At 42.6% G+C, this 26864-nt stretch overlaps 2 protein-coding genes across 15 annotated transcripts in view; one reads left to right on the top strand and one right to left on the bottom strand.

Annotated features, from left to right (window-relative positions):
• Window positions 1-26864, bottom strand: part of LOC117143938 (TLD domain-containing protein 2) — a 61980-nt gene that overhangs the window by 10475 nt on the left and 24641 nt on the right. For 2 of the 13 annotated variants that reach the window (XM_033308856.1, XM_033308855.1), the window contains exons 5-15: window positions 20826-20897; window positions 16172-16275; window positions 14644-14931; window positions 12657-13145; window positions 12364-12470; window positions 12148-12302; window positions 10780-11353; window positions 10536-10708; window positions 9667-9818; window positions 9446-9608; window positions 9087-9288 (exon numbers count right to left, since the gene is read on the bottom strand). In XM_033308856.1, the coding sequence (XP_033164747.1) occupies window positions 9087-9288; window positions 9446-9608; window positions 9667-9818; window positions 10536-10708; window positions 10780-11353; window positions 12148-12302; window positions 12364-12470; window positions 12657-13145; window positions 14644-14931; window positions 16172-16275; window positions 20826-20897 (2479 nt within the window). Of the gene's footprint in view, window positions 1-3371; window positions 3711-8456; window positions 8547-9086; window positions 9289-9445; window positions 9609-9666; window positions 9819-10079; window positions 10212-10535; window positions 10709-10779; window positions 11354-12147; window positions 12303-12363; window positions 12471-12656; window positions 13146-13829; window positions 14021-14643; window positions 14932-16171; window positions 16276-20825; window positions 20898-22380; window positions 22464-26864 lie in introns of those variants that run through there. The other 11 variants (XM_033308860.1, XM_033308859.1, XM_033308870.1 and 8 more) reach the window with 10 other exon arrangements.
• LOC117143942 (probable mitochondrial import inner membrane translocase subunit Tim17 1) lies at window positions 16837-17874 on the top strand. 2 transcript variants are annotated; one of them, XM_033308873.1, is made up of 3 exons: window positions 16842-17229; window positions 17404-17600; window positions 17667-17874. In XM_033308873.1, exons 1-3 carry the CDS (start codon window positions 16908-16910, stop codon window positions 17685-17687), a joined length of 540 nt encoding a protein of 179 aa, XP_033164764.1. In that variant the 5' UTR covers window positions 16842-16907; the 3' UTR covers window positions 17688-17874. The 2 variants fall into 2 exon arrangements, with proteins under 2 accessions (XP_033164765.1, XP_033164764.1); XM_033308874.1 differs by lacking the exon at window positions 17667-17874 and having other exon boundaries at window positions 16837-17229; window positions 17340-17496.

Below are 26864 nucleotides of genomic sequence, written 5' to 3' on the forward strand. Positions count from 1 at the left end.
CCCATTTGGTGTGGTGGAGCCGGTCCGAAATGGCAAAAAGGTTGTACGAGTTATGTGGTTGTGCTTATTACTTGGGTTTACACAAATATTTATGAAAAGTGCTGAAACAGGAAAGTTCCTGGATCATGAATTTATTCAATAGTATGTAAATTGAAAATAACTGTGAAACCACATAGTTTTGTAAATCTTTTTAGTCCACTTTTTACAGTGTTGGTGGTACAGGTCGATATAATATGTTAGCCACTGTCGGAACATTATGTTAACAGCGCTGTTAAGCGTGTTTCAAACAACAGGTCAGGTGTTGAGACACCATGTTTCTGCAACATGTTGCTAGGAGCATTCCAACTCGAAGTTGCGTATACGTAATATTTATTTTTATGCAATAATTTATTATTGGAGGCTGCGAATTGCTGAGCTAGAAATAAAAGCATGAGCTGTCTCTTGTTTCCTTTTGGCACTCACGTGCCAAACTCATTTTGTTTTGGTTTGTTTTTCTTCGAGGTTTTATACATATATTGACTGCTGCATCTGCGGTTTGAGCAAGGTGTTTACATTTTTTTTGGTTAAATGCGTAATTTTACCAACAGGTTTTGAGTAAATAAAAAAAACTCTGCAGCTCGGAGGAAGAGCATTTAAATTTTGAACTGGATAAGTTGTATTTTTAATAAGATACTGATGAACTCAATAAAGAAATATTAAACATGTTGGTTCAAACTTGCAGCAATACAATGCGCATTTTGAAGTGATTGGTTTTATTTCTGGAAATTTGACTGTAGTTAACGCCTTACACAAGCCGGAGGAAGAAGAGGACAAGTGGCCGAGACGATGACCATAACTAAACGGATTTGTGGGCGTGTTTAATGCGGCGACAACGGCAGCAGGCCAACGAAATACAAAGTCGAAAACAACATGAGCCATGCAGTTCAGTTCGTATTCTAATTAGTTACGCAGCAAACCGGTTAAAGTATGTTTTTCAAATCGCGTAAACAAGCCCCTCAAACCGTTGGAGTAGAGGGTACTTAAAAATAAACTGGAACCGGAATCGCCTTTCCCAACATTGCTCTACTCTGGAATGCATGCGATATTTTAAAGAGACCGATCGACGGCGAACCGGTTAAAAACGGATAACTCTTTAAATTGCCCTTGTTTCAGAGTCCACAGATGGATTTGATCACATGATCGTACCGAAGATTACGTTTGCATCACCCACAGCTGTCTGATTTATGGCTTATTTGTAGGTACGAACCTGGGGTCTTAGCTACTCGCAATTAGTCCTAACCGGTTAATATTTGAGTCTGGTTCAAAACACGACTTAACATATGATTTCAGGTCGCCTTATCTGTGGATAACTTTCATTCAAAACTTAGATCATCTTAAATGATTTGCTTTAGCTCTAATTACCTCTAATTACAATGAAGAAATTGTTGACTTGTACGTTTCTGACTAACCAAAACATAGTTACCAAGCTGTCTGACCCCTTTTTTGCTCCTCAATTTGTATACTACAATGAAATCGACAGCACGCAATTATTTTTTGGCGACCTAAATGATGAAACAATCACGTGTCTGCGGGTATCTTTACATCGCAGCCGTGGATGTGTGCGATTTGATTTGTTTCTTTACGTGGGCTCGATGTGTATCCACTTGTCGAATGTTTGTTGATACGAGAGCATTCGTGCAACGCCCTCTCGACAATCGCCAGGTAGAGGGTATTGTGTTACCGAAAACATGTTCATAATGAGGCAACAATTGCAGCTAGATGCTGGTAATCCAATATCCCGGCTCAGGGGGCCGTAAACAGGAACTTGAAAGTCTGTGGCAGCATTCACTCAGCGTTGCAGTTCCACTTCATAATTTATATAATGCTTATTAGCAAAAAAAAGCATTACGATTTGGGGCAAATTGAAAGGTAATAAAATAACTAACTAAATATATCATTCGATCAAGACTCTCTCGTAATCTAATATTGAGCACCTCCTTTTCTTGTATCTAGTTATCCACTCCTCAGAATAATGAAATACGTACAGACCCCGGATAATTCCAGTCAACCATTTGAAATCCAAGTCGGATAGTAACCAAGCTTAAATGGTTATGTGGCTCTTCACAACTGGCTGATTTCTTTCCCCCAAACAGAACCCGTTGTCGCATTGAATTTCGACTCGGGCAAACACAAAAGTGTTTATACACTCCGCTCGTTTTTCTTTTTTCGATGAAAAGTCCTATTGAAATCGTGTGGCCGACCTGGGCAATGCTTTTGGAATTAAACCTAATTACAGACAAAGGTGGGTAATTAAAGAGAGGTGACTCCCGAGCCCCAAAACAATGTCGAAAGGTGAAAGAAATGTCAAATGTGCCGCGATATAATGACGATAAAATAAAAGCTACCTTGTAATGCAAATTGAAATGAAACCGAAAATATTTTAAAGTTTTCTAGACCGGCTGAACGGGTATCGAGCTCAAGAATTTGGGAATTTCTAGCCGATCATAAAGTGCCATAAGATATGTGCTTATGCAGATGAGAAAAGGGGTTAGCCCTGGCTAACAATAGTTCCACGGTACTTGGTCGTCGCTTCTAGCCGCACAATCTTCCATTCAAATTTCTCCAAAATATGAAATTCGTTTAGGCAATCGAAACATTCGAATCGATAAAAGATACAAGAGCCTCTGATAACCGTGTTGTATGTGTTCAAGTGAAGTCGGAGAACTCCATCTGTTTCTGAGGCTCCACATAAATATAGTAAGAGGTGGTCGAGGTCGGCAAGTAAACCGTGGTGTAAACACGGATGGTTCAGACGTTGCGATCACTGAATTCCAAGTGGAAGAGTGAGATTCGATTCTAGTCACTGTCTTGGGCACAGAATAAGTTTATATAAGCGACTGCTTGGCGGAACACCAATTGGCCGGGCAATTTGACCAATTTTACTAACTATTCACATTTAATTCTCAGACAAATTACGAGCACACACAAGGATTGCCCAGATCATCTGGTATGCCATATACACAGTGGCTACAGTAGCTTCGATTCGCATTCCACCTTCGTGGCGGCGGCATTTACATGATCATTATCGTCGGGGCTGGACATTTTCGGTGGAATCCGAATCCGACCTTTTGGGCGGCAATTGGGAACCTTTTCGATCGATATGGCCACCGTTTATGGCCGAGGCATTGAATACTTTTGGCTTTCGGCTGAGACGCGCGCGGATTACAAAACGGACTGCATTTTGAAATACAATTTTCTTTGTTTTCGATGCGATTTCGCTTTCGGTTTCGCTATTTTTGTTTTCTGCAGACTTTCACCCCGGGCAGAAGTGTCTCACGTCCCGCAGAAGACTAATATTTTATTTTGGCCTTCGTCGACTCATAAATATTTACCCTTTTCTTGATGTATTTGGCTATTTTTGAGATTTTCATTGTTTTGGCGCTCATTTTGGCAGCGTTTTCAGCCGGCGGCCCCAGAAGAATCGAAGATCGCAGAATCGTGGAGAGCCGAAGATCGAGAGAAGAGCGAGCGCTTTCCTCGCACTCTTTCTTCTGCTGTTTTTCGCCGTATCTAATTTTGGACACGCTGCTCTGCGCGGAAAAACCCGAAAGCTATTTGCCCAAGTGCAGTTGATCAAATATTGCTCTATTTTTCGGTCGAACGAAAGTCACATTTTCGGCAGACTTCTAGATCTATTCTATCTTCTGGATCACACGCGCTGCGGTCTTTAAGTCGGTATTTCGAATTTCGAATATTCAGAATGGAACGCGACGGCGACTGTGCGGCTTGAAGGTGTTGCGAAAACTAAAAAGCCAGCCATAGCTGGCTCAGTCGACACAGTCGCAGTCGCAGCAGGCGCCGCAGCAGCAGCGGCAGCAACAAATGAAACAACATCGCCAGTAGAAACAATAACAATATCAACAGCAGCCAAACGTGGCTCAGCTGCCGCTGCCTTTCAGCTGATACGAGTGTATGAAGCTGTGGCTGCGATCCGTCCGTCCACTGTGACGATTCGAGGGACGCGACTGTGGGTGGCACGGGTGATCTTACATTTGAAATGCTGATCACTTGGAGGGGTTCCAGAGGCACAGGGGCTAAACATGCGCTTTCCGGCGACTTTCGACTCTTTTGCGGACCAACTTTGTCGCCGCAAACAAACGGGACAGGATCGCCTTTTAATTCTCTGCTCCTGATATGCTCTTCGTTTAGTCTAGTCTAGTCTAGTCACCATATATTTTGAGGCTAAAGAACTTTAGCAAACATTAATAATAATATTAGCATTGATAATATCTGCATTACTGCAGGCTTCTTTTATCCTTTGTGTTCTTAACTGACGCTTTATTGACGAATAAGATGCATTATGATTAGATTGTGATTAGATTCAAAACTATAGATACGAAGTATCTTTTCCAAATGCTATCCCTTTCGTTATGCAGTCGCTCTTTTTTAGAGTGCTCCATCCCCCACCCCCGCTTTCCCCCAGCGCGGTAATTGCTTTTCAGGTGTTTGCTGCGCTTTTGCTTTACAGCTATGCAAACATATTAACTGTCATGCTAATCAATCGATTGCACAGCGCCTGTACGAGTGTATTCACTGCCCGGCCAGCGATTTGTTTGCTATGCCCCCTTTTAAACGAAGCATTTTAGCGGCTTACTAAGTGTGTGCGTACACCTTTTGTGTGCATTCCTTGGAAGGCAATCGAATCCGCTGCTACATCTACATATGTATGCACCGAATGCACCTGCCACAGACTTACGACACATCCCACACCAAAGGGAAAATTCTAGATTGAATCGCAGATACAACGTGAATGTGGATCGCTCACTGGCGAAAATAATCAAGATCAAGAACAGGTTAAAGATCCTTTTGGCATTTTACTTATTATTTGGTGATTATTTATAGATGAGATTGAGGTCGTTGCAATCTAATAAAACCTCTGATTTAAGCCAGTACTACTTTGTAAGCAAACGAGTTATCATCGACTTATTCCAGTTACGCCCATTAATTTCTGCTCATACGAATCGTCCCATAACTTAATGGCGTTTATTAAGTGCGAGATTGTAAACAGTACTTAGTACTATTATTGCATATACTATTTATATTTCTTTCTATATTATGATTATTGATATTTATGATTATTGCCAATTAATTCGGTTTAGTATCTGTGTTCGAATTGAATCATTGCCGCAGATACCTTAATCAAATCATTCATTTGAATGAGACATTGCGATTACTATCTCAATTATTCGTCTGAATGCCAGAAGGCTAGAGTTAACTTTCAAACGAGATCAGTGCGACACCTCGGCACTTCTCAATCATTCGAAACCGCACCCAAGATCCACAACTTATGTGAATGAGATATCAAAGTATCCCGCAGGAATACTAAAAGATCGTTACCACTCCCACTTAACCGCCCACCCGCGAAAGTGCATTAATTGCAGAATTAAGCAAGTGGTTTACGGGGCTGCTGCAATAAAGTGCGCAATTTAATATAAGAGTGCACTTACATACGATGAACCATCTATTGATAACCCGGGAGATAGAGGGAAAAGGCTGGGCGAGAGATATGCAAATTGAGAAGATGATTGCGATGGAGGTGGGTGGTGGGTGGTGGGTGGTGGAGAGGCGAGATGCGAGCAGGCCTCTGAGCAATCCAATTCCAATTGTCCTCCCAGCTCGTTCGTAAAAATTCATTGAAGCCAATTGATGGTACAAGTACACTACCAGGCCTACCGGCCCTACAAATATTTATTTATAGTATATTGGCATGGGGCGTCCAGCAATTGGAGGCGATGTTGATTTGGCTGGCGTCACCGGCCCCTGGGAATTGGGGGGCGTGGCTCGGGAGCATCACCGCTTAGGATTCGGCGCCCACAAAGTGCGGGCAGTACGATCTTGTCCGCTAATTGAGCGTTTAAGTGAGGCAAGGCGCATCGTTTTATTCTGCTATTTTTATTCACCTGAACCGGATTTAGCATCGAAAAAATAGATGATGATGAGACCCACCAATCAACTCGGCAAGCAAACAAAATAAAACAGAAAACTTAAACCGGCTAAATGACAATCGCTGTGGAGCGCTTTAAATACGTATTTAATTGGGATTCAATTAGAATATAGTTAAATGTAAGTTAGTAGTTAGCCGTTGCTCCGCCTGATGCGACATGTGTTCGAACTGGCTTTAATTGAATCGATTTATAATTGAAACATCTAGCGATCCATCCAATAACCGATTTATGCGAGGCACGCGCTCATCTCCGCGCAAGTAGTGGTCTGCAATCTAAACTAAACCGACCGGTTGGTTGGATTATAAAATAATGAACTCGTCGCTCATTTGAGTAAAGGTTCAGCATAAGCATTTGGCTCCATTCATAAATTCATAATTTATGCAGACCGCAAATTAATCATGTTCATTAAATTCGTAACTTAAGGATTTAATTTGCCTATAGTTTTGAGGTAGCGTAGTGCTAAGTAGACCAGGAAAATGGAACGAAATATATGTATGTTTCTTCAAAGATAATCCACAATGGGGGCTCAATTCCGACTGAGCTCATCCATCGAACGCGCTTCAAGATAAGCTCACGTATTGCGCAATTGGTCTGCATTATCTCCAAACGGTCACTTTTGATTCACCCAAATCAAATACCACAAATCACTCAGCGGGTTTGACAATCAAGAGATCCCATTCATCGGGCACATCTGTGGCCTCCAGGTCATTTTGGCTCAGCGGAAGTTTCTACAAGCCAAGTTCGCATCGGAAGCGATTGTTAGTTGGTGTTTGGTCACTCATGGCCACTAATGGTGGGTATTCCATTTACTAGCGATAACCCTTGAGTGCCAAGATCTATTGATAGCTCACTGCTGTGGCTCTCTGTTTTTACGATTATGGATGTTTTGATGCGACGCTAATGAGGAAACAATTTGCTGGTGCGGTGCATTGCTACACTGGCGGCTGATAAGACGGGGAAATTAATCATTCCGGCGATAAAGGAAAATTCAGTTCGGACCTGTTACGGGCAGTGGTGGAGTGCCTAAAGTGGAGTGCCAGGCCCTCAAAACACTGGAGTTACTCAACTCCATCTTGATCCCAAAACTGCACTTGGCACGCTTTCGGGGATGTGAAAACGTGCCCGTTAATATCGCGCAAACAAATTCACAAAAGGCGCTAATTGTTGTAAACTGCCGATGAATTAAAATGTGTCTGCATAAAGCAGGTGCCTTTTAAAATGTTAAATATTGCGAAATGGAGCCCCGTCGAATCAGTCTAATTAGCATGTCAATTTGGAGCTTCGAACGGAGACCAGAAGAATGTGGTGGTTAGCTGAAAAGGGGCCAGAATATCAAGGGGCCGGCTGTAGATTGGCTCCCAGCTGATACTTGTCGATCGCAGGCAAGGTTGGACTTGGCTGTGGTCGTATATATTACGCATGTAAATGGGTTTCGTTGGCTGTTAGGCTAGGTTGGGTAATAGGGCCATATGCGAGTATGTATCTGTAGTGATAAAGCCTCAAAGTGAATCGTTGTGGTTGCTCTGCATTTGGCATTTGGCTGAGTGAAGCCCCAGAAGCGTCGAAAAAATAAAGTTTCTCGAACTAAAATGCGAGGTCCATGAATGGTTTAGTTCTCCGAAGTGAGTGGCTCTTACAGAAATGAATATTTGTTTACAATGGAAGTGAACCAAAAGGTTATCGCATACAATCGAGCTGTTTGTCATGGCAATTTGTTTTTAAATGTTATGTAAAAAGATAAAACAGGTCTTGTTACTTCCTCGTTGCCAGCTTTGTATTCAAATATACGAACATACAATCCTTTATTTCAAGTTGTTTATCATTTTTAGGGAAGTTAAAGCTTTAAGTTTGGTCCTTCACCACCGCATTTTGTGTCCTTCATATTCAATATGAATTCGATTGAAATTTCGATGCAATGAAAATGTTTGAATTTAAGATGCTCACTGAAAGTATGAATTATAAACCTTTTGCCAATCTAGAAATAATAATTGGTTGACTTTTTAGCAAATGAGGATATTAAATGCTCGCTCGACAGAGAAATGAGCCAATGCAACTATGCTAAGATCCCAATGGATAGGATAATATACCAATGATGGGCGATTGTAAAAGTGCCGAAAGAACACAAAAACTTGAGTGACGAATGCAGTCAACAAGTGCTAGTGCCAGAGTGCCAGAGATTTTTCGTGGAAAATGTAATATTCATTTTTTGTGAATTGATAAAACACAACATAAGAAAAGTGCAACAGTGCTTAGGTTTCGAAACTACAGAAACGGAAACATAAATACCAGCGAGCACAAACTATTGAAATCAACAATAACCGAAAATAGAAATATAAGTTAGCAAAAATTCAAAGTTTTCACACAATTTCCAAAGTATTTTTTTTTTTTTTTTTTGGTTTTTCTTTAGTTTGGTGCGGACAACACAGTTAGGTTTAGGTGAAGAATTCTTATAAAAGGGTTTCTGGTCCTAACCTCGCCGCCCAGCATTTCCAGGTCATGCGATGCGGCATGCGATGCCGTTTTTATGATCTTGTAGGTCTTGGCGAACGGCGCCTTTATAAGCTGTCGTAGTTACAGGATGTTAGATATCATATCATATCGTGGTATAGATTTGTATTAGGGCGAATGGGAGGCTCATTTCGATGGAGATTGTTTGTAGGTTTCGATTTCGAATCGATTTTGTTCGATATTATTTCGGTTGGAAATTAAATGCAAATCAAATTTCAAGACAGAAGAAAAACAAGAAAAGAAGGAGAAGAAAACGCATGTACAAAACACGTGGGAAAAATGTAAACAAGATTTACGATTATATAAGTATGTATAGAACAAATTTTGCGTATAAATTTCATTAATTAGTAATCATTAAATCGATTTCTGAGGCATAACCTAAAGAAGCAGATGTAATATCGTAATATCGATTCGGTTCGTAAGTCAAAAATATCGTGGAAGAGCTCGAGAGAATCTTTGGAAAATACATATATGTAGAACAAGTCGAGGAGAAAACTCAGAGCAAAGAGTTAAACGATATGGATAGGTAGATAAAGACATAGTCGCGCATGGATAGCCTCGGGTCAGGCCGGCTTCGAATGGATTTGGACTCACCTCCCAGGACTCGCGGGTCAGGTCGCTAATCTCCTCGCCATCCTGGCTGCCGCCTCCCATGCCGGCTTTGGTGGTGCCGCTCTTGGTCCACTCGGTGTCCTCTTGGATCAGCTCGAAGCCACGCGCCTTGATCTGCTCTTCGTCCAGCTCACCGTACAGGTGTTTCACCCAGGTGTTTATGAAGCGATAGAGCTCATCAACGCTGCAATCGAAAAAAATGCAATATTAAATACACTCTTTGTTATGTGAGAATATATTGAGCATGTTGTCCAAACCCTGGTTTTTTAATCTGGAGGTATTAGATACGCTTTCAGAGGCAATGAAGCAACAAGATCTCCATGAATACGAAACTAACTCACCGATTCTTTGGCACACTGAACCAGTACTCAGCGCGCAACTTGTTCTTGCCGTAGGACATAACAGAGGTTGGCAGCGGAATGGCCTTGCCGATGGGCTTGCCCATGCGCAGGCGTAGATATAATGGTGGGTCAAGGCAGGCTCGAGCCGGTCGTGGAATGAGTTCTGTGGAAGATACAACATTGGTGAGCGTCCCATCGGTTGGTCATGAAATCCATCTTACTGTCCACACTGATAAAGAGTTCCGGCTTGTCGTCCATGGAGACCATGGAGCGGTAGTCCAGCTTGGGCGCCTGCTTGGCCTCCTTCAGCTTGGTGCTGGACGAAGTGCCCTCCGAGGAGTGAGGACGAATAAAGGTACCGATTGAGGAACGTCTGGAGAGGTACAACAAGAAAGTATTAGCATAGATCATAAGAACGTAGGACTAAAGGAACAATGATTGGAATTTACACTCAGAACTAAAGAATGAAGCTGATCAATCAATTTCAACCAAAAATGGGTAAATGTGCTTGGTGGACTTAGGTACTTATTTGCGATTCAACACTACAACATCAACATCACTAGCAACAACAACGGCAACACATAGTGGAACACATCAAGAAAGTGGTGACAGCTGATCGGAGATCCGTCCTTACCCATAGGTCATGTGACCCTCGGAATGAGTCGAATGCGGAGTCAATGGCGGCACAGGTGAGCCACCAGAGTCCTCGGACGGTGTTTTCGAAAAGAGATTCCCCCCCAGCTCTGAGACCAGAGTGATGGGCGAGCTATACGGTTCGTACATGAGTGTGGAAAGTATATATAGGCAAGATATCGAGTGTTATGTGTCGTATTATGTTGTGCCGTGTGGTGTAGTTGTGGTTGTGGGTGTAGTTGTGGTTGTGGGTGTGTTTGTGGGGTGTGGCGACATGAGCGGGAGCAAGTGGAGTATGTATGTTTAGCAAAGCAGCCGATCCGCACAAAACGAAGGTAAGCATTTGCATTTTTGGTTTTTTTTTTTTTAAGTTTTCGAAACGAAATAAACAAAATTTGGTACCAATTATAGTCAGAGATCGCTAAATGTGAACTCACTGAGTTCGGGGTGGACTCACCTTGAGAATACTTTCGAAAATACACTTTGGTTGGAGTCACCCGTGTTGGGCGCCGAGTCTGTGTCTCCCGACTTGTTCAGGCTTCCACTGCCCACGCCGCCGGGCGGCACGGCTCCACCCTCCCCAGTCAAGCCCTCCACCCAGGTCAGGGGGTATGAGAGACGTTTAAGCATCTGCAGAGTAAATAATGCATTAGTAAATATTTCAATACATCACTTAAAATTGATTTTATCGATTAGGGTACCTTGTTCTTCTTGTCCGCCTGCTTGTCTGTGGCAGCCAGGGCAGCCGCCTGGGCCTGAGCCTGCTGGGCAGCCTCGTCGTCGACGCTGAAGCTCACGCTCGAGGTCTTCTTACGGACACCCCCTGCGCCTCCTGTGCCGGCGTCGAGACTCTGGCCAAGGATGGTGCTGCGCGGCGGGGACTCGCTGAAGTGCGTCGGCACAATGGTTTTCGGTGGTACCCAGTCGGAGCTGAGGACAATGTCCGCGTCGCTGTAGACGGTTTTCTTTGGTATCGGCTGTACGTTGGGAACGGGCTCGCGTATATCGATGCCCGAGTCGTAGCAAGACTGCTTGGACAGTTGCTCCAAGTGCTCCAGGTCAATGCCCGAGGGAGGCAGAGGAGCGACGGCTGAGGTGGGTGCGACGGCGGCGGCAGCTGCAGCGGCAGTCACAAGGGGCTGGCCAAGCGGCACGCCGCTGACCGAGCTATTGGCCGAGTGCGGATCCTGGACACGTGCGCCACTGTCCACGGTAACGTTAGACTCGTTGTCGCCCTCATCTTCCGAGGATCTTCGGGAATTAGACAAACAATAGCTGAGTAATATTTGGGGGCGCGGCACACACACAGATTTATGTACAAGTGGTTTTTGGGGGTGTGATGTGTTATGGGTTTTGGTGTAAAGCGGTTGGTTTATTAACACAAATTGCATTTATGGGTAGGGTTTTTGGCGTGGCGTGGTCAAAATATGAAAATAAAAACGCAAAAAACAAAATTCAAGTTATTAAAACAATTAAAAGTGGTCTTTGGCAAGCCAAAGTCTTATCTACTATAAATGATTTCCAGTGATTGAATAGTTCACACCAAGTACTTCACTTCATGAAGGCTACTTGAGATAATATATTCTCGATTATATAGCTATCGATTTCATTGATTTAGAAATGCGTTTATAGTCCTGAGTTATCAAATTAATGAGTTCTATGGTAATCATGAGAACAGTAAACAGATTCAAATCGCATTTCAATCAAAAGGTATTATTGGATACGATGTATGAAATTAATCAATTTATAATTTCGCGATTAAGCTTTGCAATTTCGATTAGGTAAACAAAATTATCTAATAATGTTTATGTTTGTTCAAAATAAGATTTGTGCAAAGTCTAACGAAGAGTAACGTTATAATATATGTATGTACATTATGTTAAGTACTTAAAATCGAACATTTTTACACGTTCTTCAAAAATCGAAAAAGCGTGTAATGCAACTGTACAATTATACAAAAAATTTACATTATTTTGCAAAGTGAGAAAAAACATCTAAAATGAATCAACAAACAAAAATGTCTGGAGAATGTGTGAACACAAGCGTGAGGCAGCTGGGCAAACACTAACCGGTCTTTGCTCGGAATGGCCCAGTGGTGATCCAACAAACTCTTGCGCCGCTCCTCGAGGGTGGAGCGAGTGCTGGAGAGGCCCAGGCCGCCCTTCTTGTCTTCATCGTCTAGAGCGTCAGTCTTAGCGCTATCTTTGGCTTCCATAGAGGAGTCCTGTAGAAAATGGAAGAGTAGTTAGTTGGAACACAGGATCAATATGATTATAATGCCTTACCTCCACACGTTCGCGGTCGAAGGCTTTGGGAAACGCGTCGCCATCGCGTCCAGTGCTAGAGCACAGCGACTCTTGGTCGTCAGCGATCTCTAGCGACCCAATTTCTGCTGTTGTTAGATAAGAAAATAGTATTAGTAAGCGAATTTCTTGTGGAAAAGGGAATTTTATCATCACTGTTTCTATACTTCTGTTTCCGACCGATCTTAGGCACGCTAAGCAGTTAATCATCTTCGACGATTTTATATAGGAGTCACAGAAACTTGATTTCAGGAATGACCCGTCGCAGAACTTACCATCCAAGCGCTTATTACCGTCTTCGCCCAGCAGCGACTGCTGCTCGGGTAGCTCCTTGGAGTCTTCTTCGACTAATACTGGTTTGGGATAGTAGATCTCCGGCTTCTCCGCGTCTCCCGAGGCGGAGTTCAGGCCCTGACCTGCTCCTCCGGCCACTCGCATGTGCGCTATGTCGTGGAAGATGGCGGCGTTGACCACCAGCTCCATGGGCGCAATGACGCCGTAGCTCTCCGGGCCGTGCTCGATGACCAGGGGATCGCTGACGTTGGGATCGAACATAACGGCGTTGGGCGTGACCAGCAAGACGCCGCCCACCACGCCCTGTCCGTCTGTGATGTGGCGCACATTGATCTTGAGGAAGCGCTGGGTGATCACCGGATCGTCGCTTTTGTTGGCCTCCTCCTCCGCCTGCTGCTGCTGGCTACTGCCGCCCACGCGCTCGATGTGTCCCGGTTTTGGGGATCCGGGGCGCAGGCCCTCGAGTATGTCTGCAAGGAGCGGCATTTGGTTAATATCTTTGCTGGTTAGGTGGTCTGCAAAAACGCCATTTAGTTATTATATTATATTGGGCGCAAGTGGTTTTCGGGTGCTATTTTGCTGGGCTGTGATTTTATCAACTACACCCGTGGCCGCGATAAGATTGTGAAAGCAAAATTGATATATGGGATAGTTTAAACTAAATCTACGCCTTGTGACCCCCTTTGTTGTTCTAGGTGTTACGACCAGTGAATGGGAACGGCATTATAGCGCTTTTCCTAGTTGGTTGGGCGTGTAAGGTGATGTCGTAAAGAGATTGCCCAAAGGGTGTAGCTTTTGCATAGGGTCATGGGATGGTAACAAATATTATACACCATCATACGAGGAGGTAAAAGGGGCTTTTAATAGTTCGGACTAACTGGGTGGTTGTAAGTTTTAACTTTAATAGTGTAATTAGTTTCTAGTTCTAACTAGTTATGATGCCTTTTGAATCTATTAGTGCAACTGCTCTATCATCCATAACAGCGATGCGGTTTCCTGGGACATAGTCATGGGAATGGACAACGAGACCCTTGCTTGACTGAAGGTTATACTTTCCGGAACACCTGGACCTTCAAGGCCAGGAGTTTGTCAACTTCAATTAGCACTTATTCGCAGATCGGAGAAACAACAATGGTAGAAAAACAAACAATAACCTCCATTGCGCCAGAAGACAGCCGTGTGCATGCTGAAACTGTGGATCTCGAGTACGTCCCGGCGCACTCTACGTCGTGGATTATCCGGCTCTCAGTACGTGGCTTTCGGCAATCGACCGACTCGATTTTATTGCCTTTTTAAAGTGAAAAACAGCGTAAAAACACGTTCTATGAAACAGACAACATTGGCCAGCAGTGTGACCGCAGCTCGGTTGCTTACATATACCTCATGTTAAGGGAATATACTGAAAAGTTCTCGTCTGAAGTAAGGGTATTCATGAAACTGCAATGCTGTTTTTGGAAAAAGAAGCGTTAAAAATCGTATATATTACAAAATGGGGCCAAACATTAATTTTCCATCTGAAATTCATCAATTAACGTATGCACATAGCTTTAACTATATTAAACAGCTGAATAAGGCTATTTCAAAGTTAGATATAGCCCTGAGACTAATTTCTTTTTAGAATTTTAGCAATTTGATATATAATAAACATAACAGCTTTTCGCTGCTTCTAACAAAACATTATTAAGAAGAAAACCTAATTTAAATAACTATATTCAAATAAGCGATATGTGCAGTTAATTGCGCATGTGGGTATATGATAGTATGCAAATGTTTGGACTTCTCTAGTTAACGCGATCCAAAAAGCGATTGAAGAACGCAATACGCAGTTTCTCAAACAATGTTGACACATGCATGTAAAAAGCGCGTGCAATGAAAATCTCAAGCGGCGATGATGGCAAACGCTTCACTATCGTCGCACCAATTGCACCATTTCCACGGAGCAGCGCCTGGGTTGGCTTCCGTTCTTACCTTTTTCGCGGCTCTCGTCGCCGGACAGCTTGCGCTCGACCGGACTCGATTTGCCGGACAGGCTGGCGCCGTCCGCGTCGTGGGTGGAGCTGCTGGAGGCGTCGTCCTTGGCGCTCTTGTCCGGCACCAGCAGCTGCTGGCCCGGGTAGATAAAGGAGCTGTTCAGCCGGTTGAGGTGGGTCAGCTCCGATGGCGTGGTGTCGAACCGGGCGGCCACGGATGTCAGGGTGTCGCGATTGCCCACGGTGTAGGAAATGGTGGGTATGGTGGGCAATGAAGACTTTTGCCCTGCGGAACGAAAAGAAATCATAATTAATAATGGCATCGTATCGCTGGCGGCGCGTGCTCGCAGTTCTTTACTCGGAGGATCGGGCTCCTTCGGGGGACGCTGCTGGAAGAGCTCGAAAGCGTCGCCATCGGGTCGCAGGTGCGAATAGATCACACCTGTTGGCGGAACCTGCCGCCGGCAGAGGTATATAACCGAGAACTGTTTGGTTGGCAGGTGCCAGTATATCTCAATCATTTCCACCATTTCTGGCCCTGTATTACTGTTTCCTCTGTCCTTCAAACTGCGTGCTCATCAGTTTTATCGAACTGTCACAATTGCATCCATACATATAAACAACTATCCGCACTGTTAGCTTGGGCGCGCACTTTTAAACGCTTACATTCTGCAAGCGTCTGCAAGCCGTGCGGAATTGAAAGACCACTCACTGGGCCAGCAAAAAGACCATTGGTGTTATCAGGCTAACTATTCACTTTGATACCGCGAGGTGCGATAAGAATTTGTTTGTAGGTACCCCCCGTTTGCCACACAATACTCTGCAATGACTCAGATATCTGCGAATCAAGTTCAAACTTATGCGATCGATAAAAGGAAAGGTCGACAATCGATGTTGCACTGGCAAAGTAAACTTGTTTTTTTTTTGTAATCAAAACTATTTATGATTATGTTAGGAACGCCTCTGGCTTAGGCACTAAAATGGACTGTAATGCGCAAAGTACAAACTGTGTTGATAGATCGGAATTGGGATTCTGTAGAATTATTTAAAACTGCATTATATTTTGACGAGGTATGGAAGAGTTATTTTGTAAAAACCCCTCCTTGCTAGCAGATTTTATTTAAGATTAATTCAAAATGTGCACTCTCGTAATTATACATAGATTTTACTTAGAGTGTGAGCTTGAGCGACACCTGTCGGCAGAATCCCCTACCCAATTCGTTGAGAGACCCCTAGCGTTGACTTGAAGAACCTACGATTTCTACACAAATTTTACATTCTGTTGTATAATATAAGTTTAAACTAAACTATTTGAATTAAAAGTGAGCGAATATAGGGTCTTAAGCCGGCAAGTTTCCTTCCCGAAATAAGTATTAGTTTTGAGAAATACAAAATCATTTTTATACAATTCTGCATCCATCTGCTTATCTGCCTTATCTAAATTTACTCCCACAGAGTAAATGAAACCTCATCGGTTTAAGTCTGTCTAATTGAGTGATATAAAGTGGACTGTCGGAAATACTTACTTGATAGTTTGTCGACGCTCTCGAAGCGCTGCTCCACTTTGGAGCGGAGCGAGTCCAAGTCGAATGGAGCCGCAAGGCCGTGATCCACGCTGCGCGATTTGCTCCTGGAAAAGTCGGAGAGCGGTTGTAAAATCGGCGGGGAATGGAATATTTGGGCTTGTAGCGATCGGAGCGCAATCTGTTGCGATCCTTATCACTTACAAATTTCCAGCTCGAATTGTGACCATAACCGGGTAATAACAATTTATTTATTGGCAGCCCGTTTGCCTTTTTTATTCAACCTTTTTGTTGTGCATTTGCTATCGTTTTGTAAAGATTATCTTGACGATCAGCGAGTGTCCAAATACGGCGAAACGACGCATTTTAAATGTTTTTTTAAACGGTTTTGATCTGTTTTGTTTTTTGTTCGATTAGCCTTTAAACGATTGGCGAGAAGTCACGATTTTTCAAGTGACTGTCCTTACTTGTTCGATAGAGTTAACTCAGAAAAGTATAAGGTATAAGTGTAAGTAATTTGTAAGGAATTTGTGAGGACTTTTCGAGTGCATTTAATTACTGATTATAATTTCAAAATGGTAAGTTTTCTATTTCTATTTCTATTTGCTTTAAATTTTTGTAATGAAACTATAAATTTAAAGGAGGCCTTGACTTGTAAATCTATTCTGCTGGCAATTGTGTGTCTGTCGCCCCATCAATTTTACCCACTGAGCTGTCCTGAATCCTATAATCAACTGACATGGCGGAGTACGGTCGTGAGCCTTGTCCCTTTCGCATTGTCGAGGATTGTGGTGGAGCCTTCGCAATGGGCGCCTTGGGCGGAGGAGCCTTCCAGGCGATCAAGGGCTTTCGAAACGCTCCCTCCGGCCTGAGATACCGATTGAGCGGTGGATTGGCGGCGGTACGGGCTCGATCCGGCCTGGTGGGCGGTAACTTTGCGGTGTGGGGCGCCACCTTCAGCGCCATCGACTGCTCACTGGTTTACTTCCGGAAGAAGGAGGATCCGTGGAACGCCATAATTAGTGGAGCGACCACCGGGGGCATTCTTGCTGCTAGAACTGGTGAGTTTTTAGGATTTTTTTCAGGTAAATGCATTAACAATGAGTGCACCTTTTTGTCTTGTTTTCCTTTTTGCTCAACTTTATGGCTATTATCGCTCATTTGATAAAAGAATATTTACTTTTTGGCTCACTGCTGGAGGTAGTTTAGATACAGCTAAGACATATCTTTCGCAGGACTAACCTCCATGCTCAGTAGTGCCTTGGTGGGCGGGGCTCTGTTGGCCCTTATAGAGGGCGTGGGCATTGTGGTGTCCCATTATTCGGCGGATTCCTACCGCCAGGTGTCGCCCGTGGAGCGGCAGGAACGGTACAAGCAGGAGCTTTTACGCCAGCAAAAGGACGTTTCTCCACTCGCTACGACTTATGGAGAGGTAAGTGGAATCCCCTGCGCAATAATACCCCTCAATAATTCCGCCACTCGCACTCTTTAATTCCAGATCGATTCTTCGGCATTGTAGAATTCTTCGCTGCGTCATCGCCTAGACGTCGCTATCCATCCGCGAACGCAAACGTGGATCCACGATTGCATACCAATTTATAAAAGATTGCTTTGATTGTTCAAATCTGATACTGGCGGCATTTCCATTTCAATTTAAATTCAATTGTCGTACAGTGCAAGTTTTAGAATCATTAATATATTTTCCTTTACGCTTCATGTTGTGTTTGCTTCGGCATATTTATATCGACGGTCTGAAGTCCAGACGAAGTGTGCTGGCTTTTTGGGAGGCGCGTGTGCTTCAAAGCTCCATACTTGAAATTCCAAGCTTATTTGGGGTTTCCTCCTCCAAAACTCCTTTGATCAAGCGAGAAACTCAAACCTTAATGTATCTGAGCCTAAATATTCCAATTTATAATGCTTATTTCTACACTCAATTCAAACTGAAGATTTTATATCCTCGTGGAGTCACTGGATTCTACTAGATTCCTGGCAAAGTGTGTAACAGATATATGGAAGCATCCCTTTTTTTTAAATTTTGTATTTGTCTTCTACTTCAATCGAAATGCCAACAACTAGCTCACTAGCTCATAAGGTAAATCAAGGGTATCTGATATCCGAGAAACTCGACATTACAATTTCTTAAGTTACAATTTGAGTCGTTCATTTTTAAAAGGTTGCTAGTGCCTATCTTTATTAAAACATCTTTTCTGCACTACTTTCCTCTTCCTGTACTCACATAAGAGCCGTTTTCCCTATTATTGCGTTCCCGTTTGATTGGCAAAACTAATTTCCGTTACGATTTCGGGCGGGAAAATAGGTTTTCCTCTGCCAAGATAGTTGTATCACAGCCAAGTGAATGTGACAACAAAATGTTCGAATCGACAGAAGGGGACTATTCATAGGTTTGAGTATATGAAAGCCTCTCTCTGCCGATCAAGGAACCCCTCTTCGCCTTACCCCTGAAACTAATAAAAGTTTATTTGCGCGTGTCTTTTCACTGCGTTGCCAATTAGCGCAATTGGCGATAACCATAATTGAATATCAATGATAAAAAATAAATACGCGAGCGCGTAGAATAATTGCGGACTGAAGTTTTCAGCTGGCAGCAGGCGCATGCAAAGTGCCTTTGTTCGCAGATAAACAACGTCGGCAGCAAATACTAAATAATTATTTAACGCATATTTGTCGCCATCAGATATTTGCCTTCACCATTTTTAATTCCTAGCCATATTTACCCCCGTGCGCCAATGAGAATTTTCCATGGAAAGTCTTCCAGTGCCTGGCTGCGCAGCTGAAAAAACCTTTCGTTCTCGCCGTTTTCTAGGCCTTTTCGCGTGAAAAACCATTGCAAAAACAAGAGCCTGGTTGGAACAACTGTGTTTGATTTAAGTTGGCCACATTTGATGACGACCACGTTCCGAGCTGCTTGGGCGTTCGAGTTATTGAGTTCAGACGGCGAAATGGCAATGGAATCCATTTGCACAGTTGTCTTTCGCGCCCAAATGGAATGGATAGGTATTTCGCCTTTGTTCGGCAAGCAAACATGAATAATTATTAAATAATTGTAAATGACACAAATATTATGTTCGGAGGCCGGGAATTTATTTTTCGCATTCCTCTTCTGTTTTTCTGCCAAGGAGGTCAGTTTAAGACGAGGCAAATATATCTCATAAGCTAATATTTCTATTCTACTAAATCTCAACAAATCTGTACTATTACAAACCACTATATATTTCAGCGACTATATTTTACGAGTATAATAGAATAATAAAGAATAATTAAAGGTGTCACCGAGCAATTCCCAACATCTACCTGTGCTAATCACTGTAACTAATTGCCAGCCAGTAGTTCAACTGCTACAGACACGCTTCCGCATTAACCAGTTGGTCACACAAAATAGAGGATCAAATGAAACAACATATTCATATGTAGCTGGCCTGACTAATCTCCTGGTGTTTTCCATACAACGAGTATCTTAAGAAGTATCCGCAATGCGACGAGTCACATTTGGCCAGAGGCTCTTGAGCAATTGAAAGCCGAATGGAAGTCATTCAGGGCTCGATCGCTGGCTCATACGTACATGTATCTTATCGCTCTTGTGCATTGTTTACCTTCGGGAATGTGGCCCTGGGCTGCGATCACTGGCATGAGCACCGAAAAAACAGAAGTGGCAGTAAGTAGCATTTTACTGGCACAGTTCCACCGGGCCAACTGGGTGTCAACAACCCACGGGGGTGTTACCCAGAGTGCTTACACTACGCATCGAATGGCAGAATGGCAGACAAGCCGAGCGAGTGAACTGAGCGAGTGACTCAGTTTTCGCTACGTATACGTAATGTGCACAAACACATAATGCATTGTTGGCGATTATTGCCGTTGTAAAATTGGAAATAAAGAGATTGTGCATCTTCATGTTCCACGTGACTCATCAATGGGTTGCGACCTCTTCTTGGGATAGGCCTGGAGTATTCCCATCCTAGCAAATCTATTTATTATCACAATAAAATACATACTCTCACTTCGAAAACTGCCTTATCTGACACCCTTCAAATTGCGGATTTAATCTGTCGACATCACTTGAACATCAGTCATTTATTTACGCTTATACGCGACTTATAAATTATCAGAATTCGCTAATAAGACGACAGCGAACATTAAGATAATCTATAAACAATCTATAATTTGAACACTGGCCGCTCTCGGCTTATAAATTATCAATATTTGCGGCTAGCCGTATTCGTTTTCGATTTAGATTTAGTTTTAGGTTTTTGCCAGGCTTATTTACAGACCGCAAACATAATTTACTGCGGCAATTGGTGGCTTGAAAGTTCATAAATTGGTTATGGTCACAATTCGCTGAAAGTCAAATATATCGTTATTTCTTAGATCTACGAATGGGTTATTAAATGTGGGTTAGAGTTAGGTCGGGCCATGCAACATGCAACGTGCAACATAGATACATAGATACACATAGCATAAGGTGGCTTTATAGTTATGTCATGCAGGTGCGTCACAGGCTCTTTCTACATACATATGTACATATGCACATGCTATGTACTCTGCCTCATTTGCATTTGAATGGATGGGTGCTTTGGGTGGGGAGTGGTTGTGGGTGGGTGGACTTAGGCGGAATAGTGAGGTGTTAGTTGCAACTTACCTGCGCACGGGTATCGCCAAATTGTCAACGCTGCGTGACAAACTGGAAACATCTTGACTAGCCCTACGTGACCTGGCACGTTCGCAAATCATAAGGAGCACATCGGGGCAGGCGAACAAAACCAATTAAACGGCAAAGTGTGCCAAAACAAAACGGGAGGTCCAAAGAAATAAACGGAGAAACAATAAGGTAAATAAAAATGTGTAATTACGAAATGGTAAATTCAAAATACACCCAATACACGCTGCTGCAAAAGTCGTTGAGTGTATCTCGCCTAATCGCGCGGGTTTAACAAATGCCAATTTACGGAATGCACACGTACCATTGGGAACTCAACGATCCCGATCCTCATCCCAATCCCTCCAGTCGAATGGATATTAATCTACCACTGGATATTTTGGATGGATATATGTGCTATATAAGTATATAGTACATATTACTATGGAATCGTCACGTCCAGAAAAGTATCGAGTAGGGTTGTGGAAATATATGGGTGAGAATTGTGGAACACCTGGCTTATTTCTCTTCTTTTTCATAAGTTTTCAACACCATGCTACTTGAGTTGGTATTTTCCCCTGAAAGTTACTGTTCGAATTGCTAAGAATCAGTGCTCAGCAAAGTGCTTCTCGAGAATTACCATTTGTATGCAATCAGTTGATACTATCAGTTTGGTTCTACGCACTCGAAATCTCGTTGAAAACAATGTCCAACCCGACGTGCAAATATACTTTGGCTTGTCAAGGGTGAACACTTTATAGACCGATATGATATGAGTGCAAAGAAAATTCCCACAATTCGCGACTATTTCGGTTGAGATTGCCAGAACTCAAGGTTCCGCATACAAAACGCCCGAAAGTCTATGATGTAGCCCACGGTCAAAGCGTTTGGCATAGACAGTTTATCTAAATTTGGGGCAATTTTAAGCAGTGAAAATTAATGGGAACTCGCCACGAAAGGCAATTGTTCAGAGGGGCAGTGAAATGGCCAGACACTTCGATCGAATGAAAACGGAAAAATACTAATTGAGCAGGCAATTGATAGGTTGGTCTTAAGCCTGTAAATGTTTGTAAGTAATAATTAATTTTTAATGTTTGCTACCTTCAATTTCCAAAGTTTGTATGTTTGGTCTAACATTGACCCACAACGCCAAGAAGGCGAATCTCAATGGGCAAACAAAGGGAAGTTGGGAATATGAGTACGTGCTCAAGATCATGTTTATACTGCCCAATTGTAATGGTCTTCAGCTCACCGGAAGTTGAGTGCTTTTATCGTAAGACTCAGTTTTGGATCTTACGATATAGTGAGTCTAATGATCTTCGAGTTAAAGATAAGTTTTTAGTCCGCATTTGTGGATGACCTCAATTTGCCAAACTCGGCTGAACAAAATGTTTGGCATCTAATCGAAAGATCGGGATCTTATCGAGGCAGTCATCATAAAGATACGAGTTCAGAGGAAAGGCTGTCATTCAATAGTTGCCAGGCAGTTACCCGGAATTTAACCCCTTTAAGACTCATTAATATAAGTGTGTTTGAAGGTCACATCATGTTGGCTTACCAATAGTATTGCGATGTAAGTATAACGTTCTGCATTGTGGTTCAAATGTCTTTGGGTCTTCGCACTGAGTTCATTACTTTGCTTACTAACTAAATGCAATTTCTGTGGACTAGGGCTAAAATAATTACAGGAAATTGATGAATGTTTTGGGAAAATATCGGATACCGATTAGCTGGTCGATCAATCATAGCCGCGCCATTTGACAGATGAGTTAGAGAAAAGGGGAAGGTGGCTAAAACAAGCAAAAGATAAATTCACTCGACACTGTTGACTTTTAATGATTCAATTTGGCTGTCACCGCAGTGGGAGGTGGAAAATATTGATGACAAAATTAATTGGCTTGTCGGCGGAGCCGTCGAGCAGGGAAATACAAATATAATACCCCAAAGTCGGCCCTTATCGCCGACCAAACACAGCTGACACCAACTGCAGCGGCTGTGCGGTAAACACTGTCACGTGTATTAATTCCGTCTTTGATTTTGATTCTACTCCATAGTACGTTTTGCCCACAGTCCAACTTCTGATAGTCATATTTAAATTGCCCCTCTGGGCAACAATATACCCACCTGCCACCTGCCACCGCCCACTTTCCAGCTCATAATTAGAATTTTTATGCCGCATTGTTATCTCTGTTTGTTTGCCTTGGCTTTTTGGCTGCTCTGGAAAAATAAAGCGAGTGAAATGCTGTTTGTATTTGCCCGTCCGCTGCTACCAGCCAACTCACTAACTACCAAGAAAAAGGTTAATTGGATTTTTTGACACTTTTTGCGGTCTTTTGGCATCAGAGAATGTGTCATTTTCGAGGGCAAGTCAGCACGTGAGGATTGCGTAATGGAAGTAGTTTGTATCGAGGAGGTTCTGTATTGGTGCGATTACAACGATAACTTGATGACTATCTAGTGGTTAATCCGATTATGATCGGCCGATAGATCCATTACACAAATACCCCTTGTGAAGCCAAGGACAAGGACAGTGCCTATTCAGTCTGCTCTTGAAATGAATCCTTCGCCGCAATCCGCAGAATCAACACGAAACTCACAGATTTCGGTTAAGATTGGCCTTCACCCGCTGCCAGGGAGAAAGATAGTCAGAGTATCTTATTTGTATATGAAAAGTATTTGGCAAATACTTAAATCAGCCGGCGGGTTCTTAGTCATGCGCAGAGGAGGAAACCGTCATCGCACATTTCACACATTTGCACTCGTATTGGACGCCAGCGCTTTTGGACTGGCCTTAATTGAAACAATTAATTGCATTTTATATCACTTTTGTAAGACGCGTACCCACGGGTGTGAGCACGACTGATTGTGGTCAGTTGCCTTTAATTTCTCGGCGCCAGCGGCGTCGTAAACGAAAACATCAGCAACTCGTTTGATGCCTTTATTTGTGGCCGGGCATACTTTTATTCCACCTGATGGGTATTCAAATAAATCTAGTTTGGATGTGTCGTGTTTGCCAGCCATTTAGCAGGAGAGGCATAATTTCAGCCCGCCTTCATTAGCGGCTCATTCAGGCAATTCTTACGGACACCTGGCCAAAGTCTTCGGGAACTGGATGATCAGATGGATGGATGGATGGACAGACGAGCCCCTTGATGGGGGAACTCGAGAAGAGAGTCCAAGCACCAGAAGGTGTTTGTATTCCGACTGACTGAACTGACCTTCACTTTTGTAAATTCCACGAGCGATTCTGAATTCGGAATACAGAAATTTCAATAAACCAGTTTGGCCAAAACTCAAAATATTTACACAAACTGACGCGGCTGAGAACTGTTATCTTTCATTTAAATTGAAACTTGCTTTACGTAAATTAAGATAAGAACCGCCTTATCATGGCGTAACAAAAAAAAAAACAACGAGCAGCCAATAAACAAAGCATCGAACAAAGCGGGAATCTAATTGAAACGAAATTGAATGCAAAACTCGATCCGAATGAACAAATTTTCCTCAATGAACAATGAGTTCGATATTTTCCCTTTGCGTTTCCATCTGTAGCGTGGCGATCAAAGAAATTGCATTTAATTGGATTTAAAGAGTGCCGTTTAATGTAATGAATATTTAGTGTCATAAAGCCTAATTGCTTTGCACATCGCGCAATAAATATATAGCGATTTGTATTGTAAATAAATTATGAATTATAATTAACTCAACACACTCTCGCCGAAGCCACTGAGAGAATCCAGTTTAACACTTTGCCACTTTGCATTTGCATAAAATGACGATTTTTTCGATATTTCGGCTGCGATCCGATAAACCGCGAATTCGCGAGATCTCGCTTCAAATGCCTCGCGTCGCGAGTTTCATTTCCAACTGACAGACGCAAAATGAAAATGATCATCCCATGGGTCTGGCTGTGTCATTGTTAATGGCATGAGCTCTGGATGTTATCATTCTGGATGGATACCAGTGTGCTCCGCTGCCCTCTTCTTCCGACATTATATACATATATGTATATAGTATGTACAATTTACATATATGTATTCATTTATCAAATCAGCAGCCAGCGGAGCGCAATAAAGGCCTCTCCCTCGGCGGACTTTGTGCACACACGCACGTAATCACTCGACCCAAGCGATCCCCAGATCCCCACTTTGGTTCCATTCAGAGTGGAACTTAGGTTGGAAAAGATGTAGATAGATATAAATATCTATACACATATCTTAGCTCTTGGATTTCCTATAAAGTATCTAAATTTCCTATTAGTCCTATTCCTATACGAAGTTACAACAATCTAAGTCTTAAGTTAGCATATGACTTTCAAGCTGATATTGCGGCAGTTTCGCCAGTAATATTCGGTTGCGTCTTTCCTAAATGTTACCATATGTTTAATATAAGTAAACATTTGCAAAACTAATTTAGACCGCTCGCTAAGTAGTTGGGCAAACAAAACGTGAGAAGGGAATTTCGCTTTACAATGGCAAATAGAGATATGAACTAGGATGTAGATAGCAACTGGAAATACTCAAGTAACTTGAGCTATTGATATGTAGAATAGCTCGGTTTTACTAGGTTGCCAGTTAACTTCCTGGTGAAAGGTCAGAATAATACTTCTTAGGTCACAGCTACTTAATTGCAATCATTATGTCCCATCGCTTATTTAATCCCCAACTGGATTGTAACGTTACGTCTTAATTACCACACTTATGGCATTTATAGCAAATTAGCATATGCTTGCACGTCAAGTAATTCAGGCGGTTCATCATCCCATCACACCTGATCATCACTGGAAACCCACCTGACAACGTCGAGCTGTCTGGGCCCTCATTCGAACCTAAACGTATTACCTAGTTGCCATATTAATTTTCTGAAGGAATTTCTCAGTCCGCCCGTTGTTGGGTAATTAATATCCCAGAGATCATCGATTAGCACTGAAGCAAATCAGCTTATCGGATAACATGAGCATGTATGTGTATAGATTCTTATACGAGTCTATATATAAGAAGGCTTAAATCCGCAGTGTATAAAAATCGATTTTGGACAGCACATATATATATACGTTATATAGTATGTGGGCGGGGCAGGTCTAAAAATGAATTACGACTCAATTGGGTTTATATTGGCTGGTTATAAAGAGATATGTATGCTGATACCGAAATGTCAGGCCAGCCGAACCCGAGTGGCCTCTTTGGTCAGCCCCCATAAATCGTTCGATTATAAACAATATAATAAAGTGTGTTTTCGAGGCATCGTGTTTACGCCAAGTACCTGCCACCAAATCGAGTTAACTTTTTCGATCGACTCTACTATTTTCCCTTACATTTAGTTTTGTTTGTGTTCTTCCGTAAAACCCTCGACGCCATCTAAACATACATATATAAGAGAACATGGTGGTAAAGGGTTTGGTTTTATGGCCTGTTGTTTTTGTGCTAATTTGATAAGCTGAAGTAGCTGGGGCTCGTGAATGTTCAGGCTTCTTCAAATCTGATACTGAGACACTTTCAAGTGCTTTTCACCAACGACAGTTTGATCTATGCACTTTATACCCTATAGACCAATGAGTCAGGCAATCTAGTGCGTGGGGTCTTTTATTTGAGGGAGTGAATCAGACCAAAGGTAGAATACCACCTTCAGCTAATCGACTTCTAATGTGAGTCACAGTTATGCTCAGAGAAAAAAACGTTCTCAACGATCTCGATTTGGGAATTTCGATCTCAAAATCATGCTAAGCGTACTCACATCGAGATCGAACCATTCTCAAATTGCAAATGACTGCTCTCACTTGCCTCTCTCTTTCTCTCATTTTCTGTCTGAAAGTATCTACATCGAGATCGTTTTCATCTCGAAATCGAGATGGTTTCTTCTCAAGATTCTCACTGATTGATGAGTACGCTGAGCACAACCGATCTCGTTTTTTGTCGTTCTCAAATTCTCAATGGGTGTATGAATTCTCGAAAAGGTGTAAATCGTTTAGCGCACGCTTATAATAAAGGGTTTTGCAAAGTGCTGTTTAAATTATTTATTTTTATGGCTTAATTTTTTGGTACT

Source organism: Drosophila mauritiana, chromosome 3R, assembly GCF_004382145.1.
Source record: "Drosophila mauritiana strain mau12 chromosome 3R, ASM438214v1, whole genome shotgun sequence".
Classification (NCBI taxonomy): Eukaryota; Metazoa; Arthropoda; class Insecta; order Diptera; family Drosophilidae; genus Drosophila; species Drosophila mauritiana.

Coding starts and splice junctions, on each gene's coding strand:
- LOC117143942 (XM_033308873.1), top strand. CDS start 16,908: ATGGCGGAGTACGGTCGTGAGCCTTGTCCCTTTCGCATTGTCGAGGAT. Junction 17,230..17,403: donor CATTCTTGCTGCTAGAACTG/GTGAGTTTTTAG, acceptor TATCTTTCGCAG/GACTAACCTCCATGCTCAGT. Junction 17,601..17,666: donor TCGCTACGACTTATGGAGAG/GTAAGTGGAATC, acceptor CTTTAATTCCAG/ATCGATTCTTCGGCATTGTA.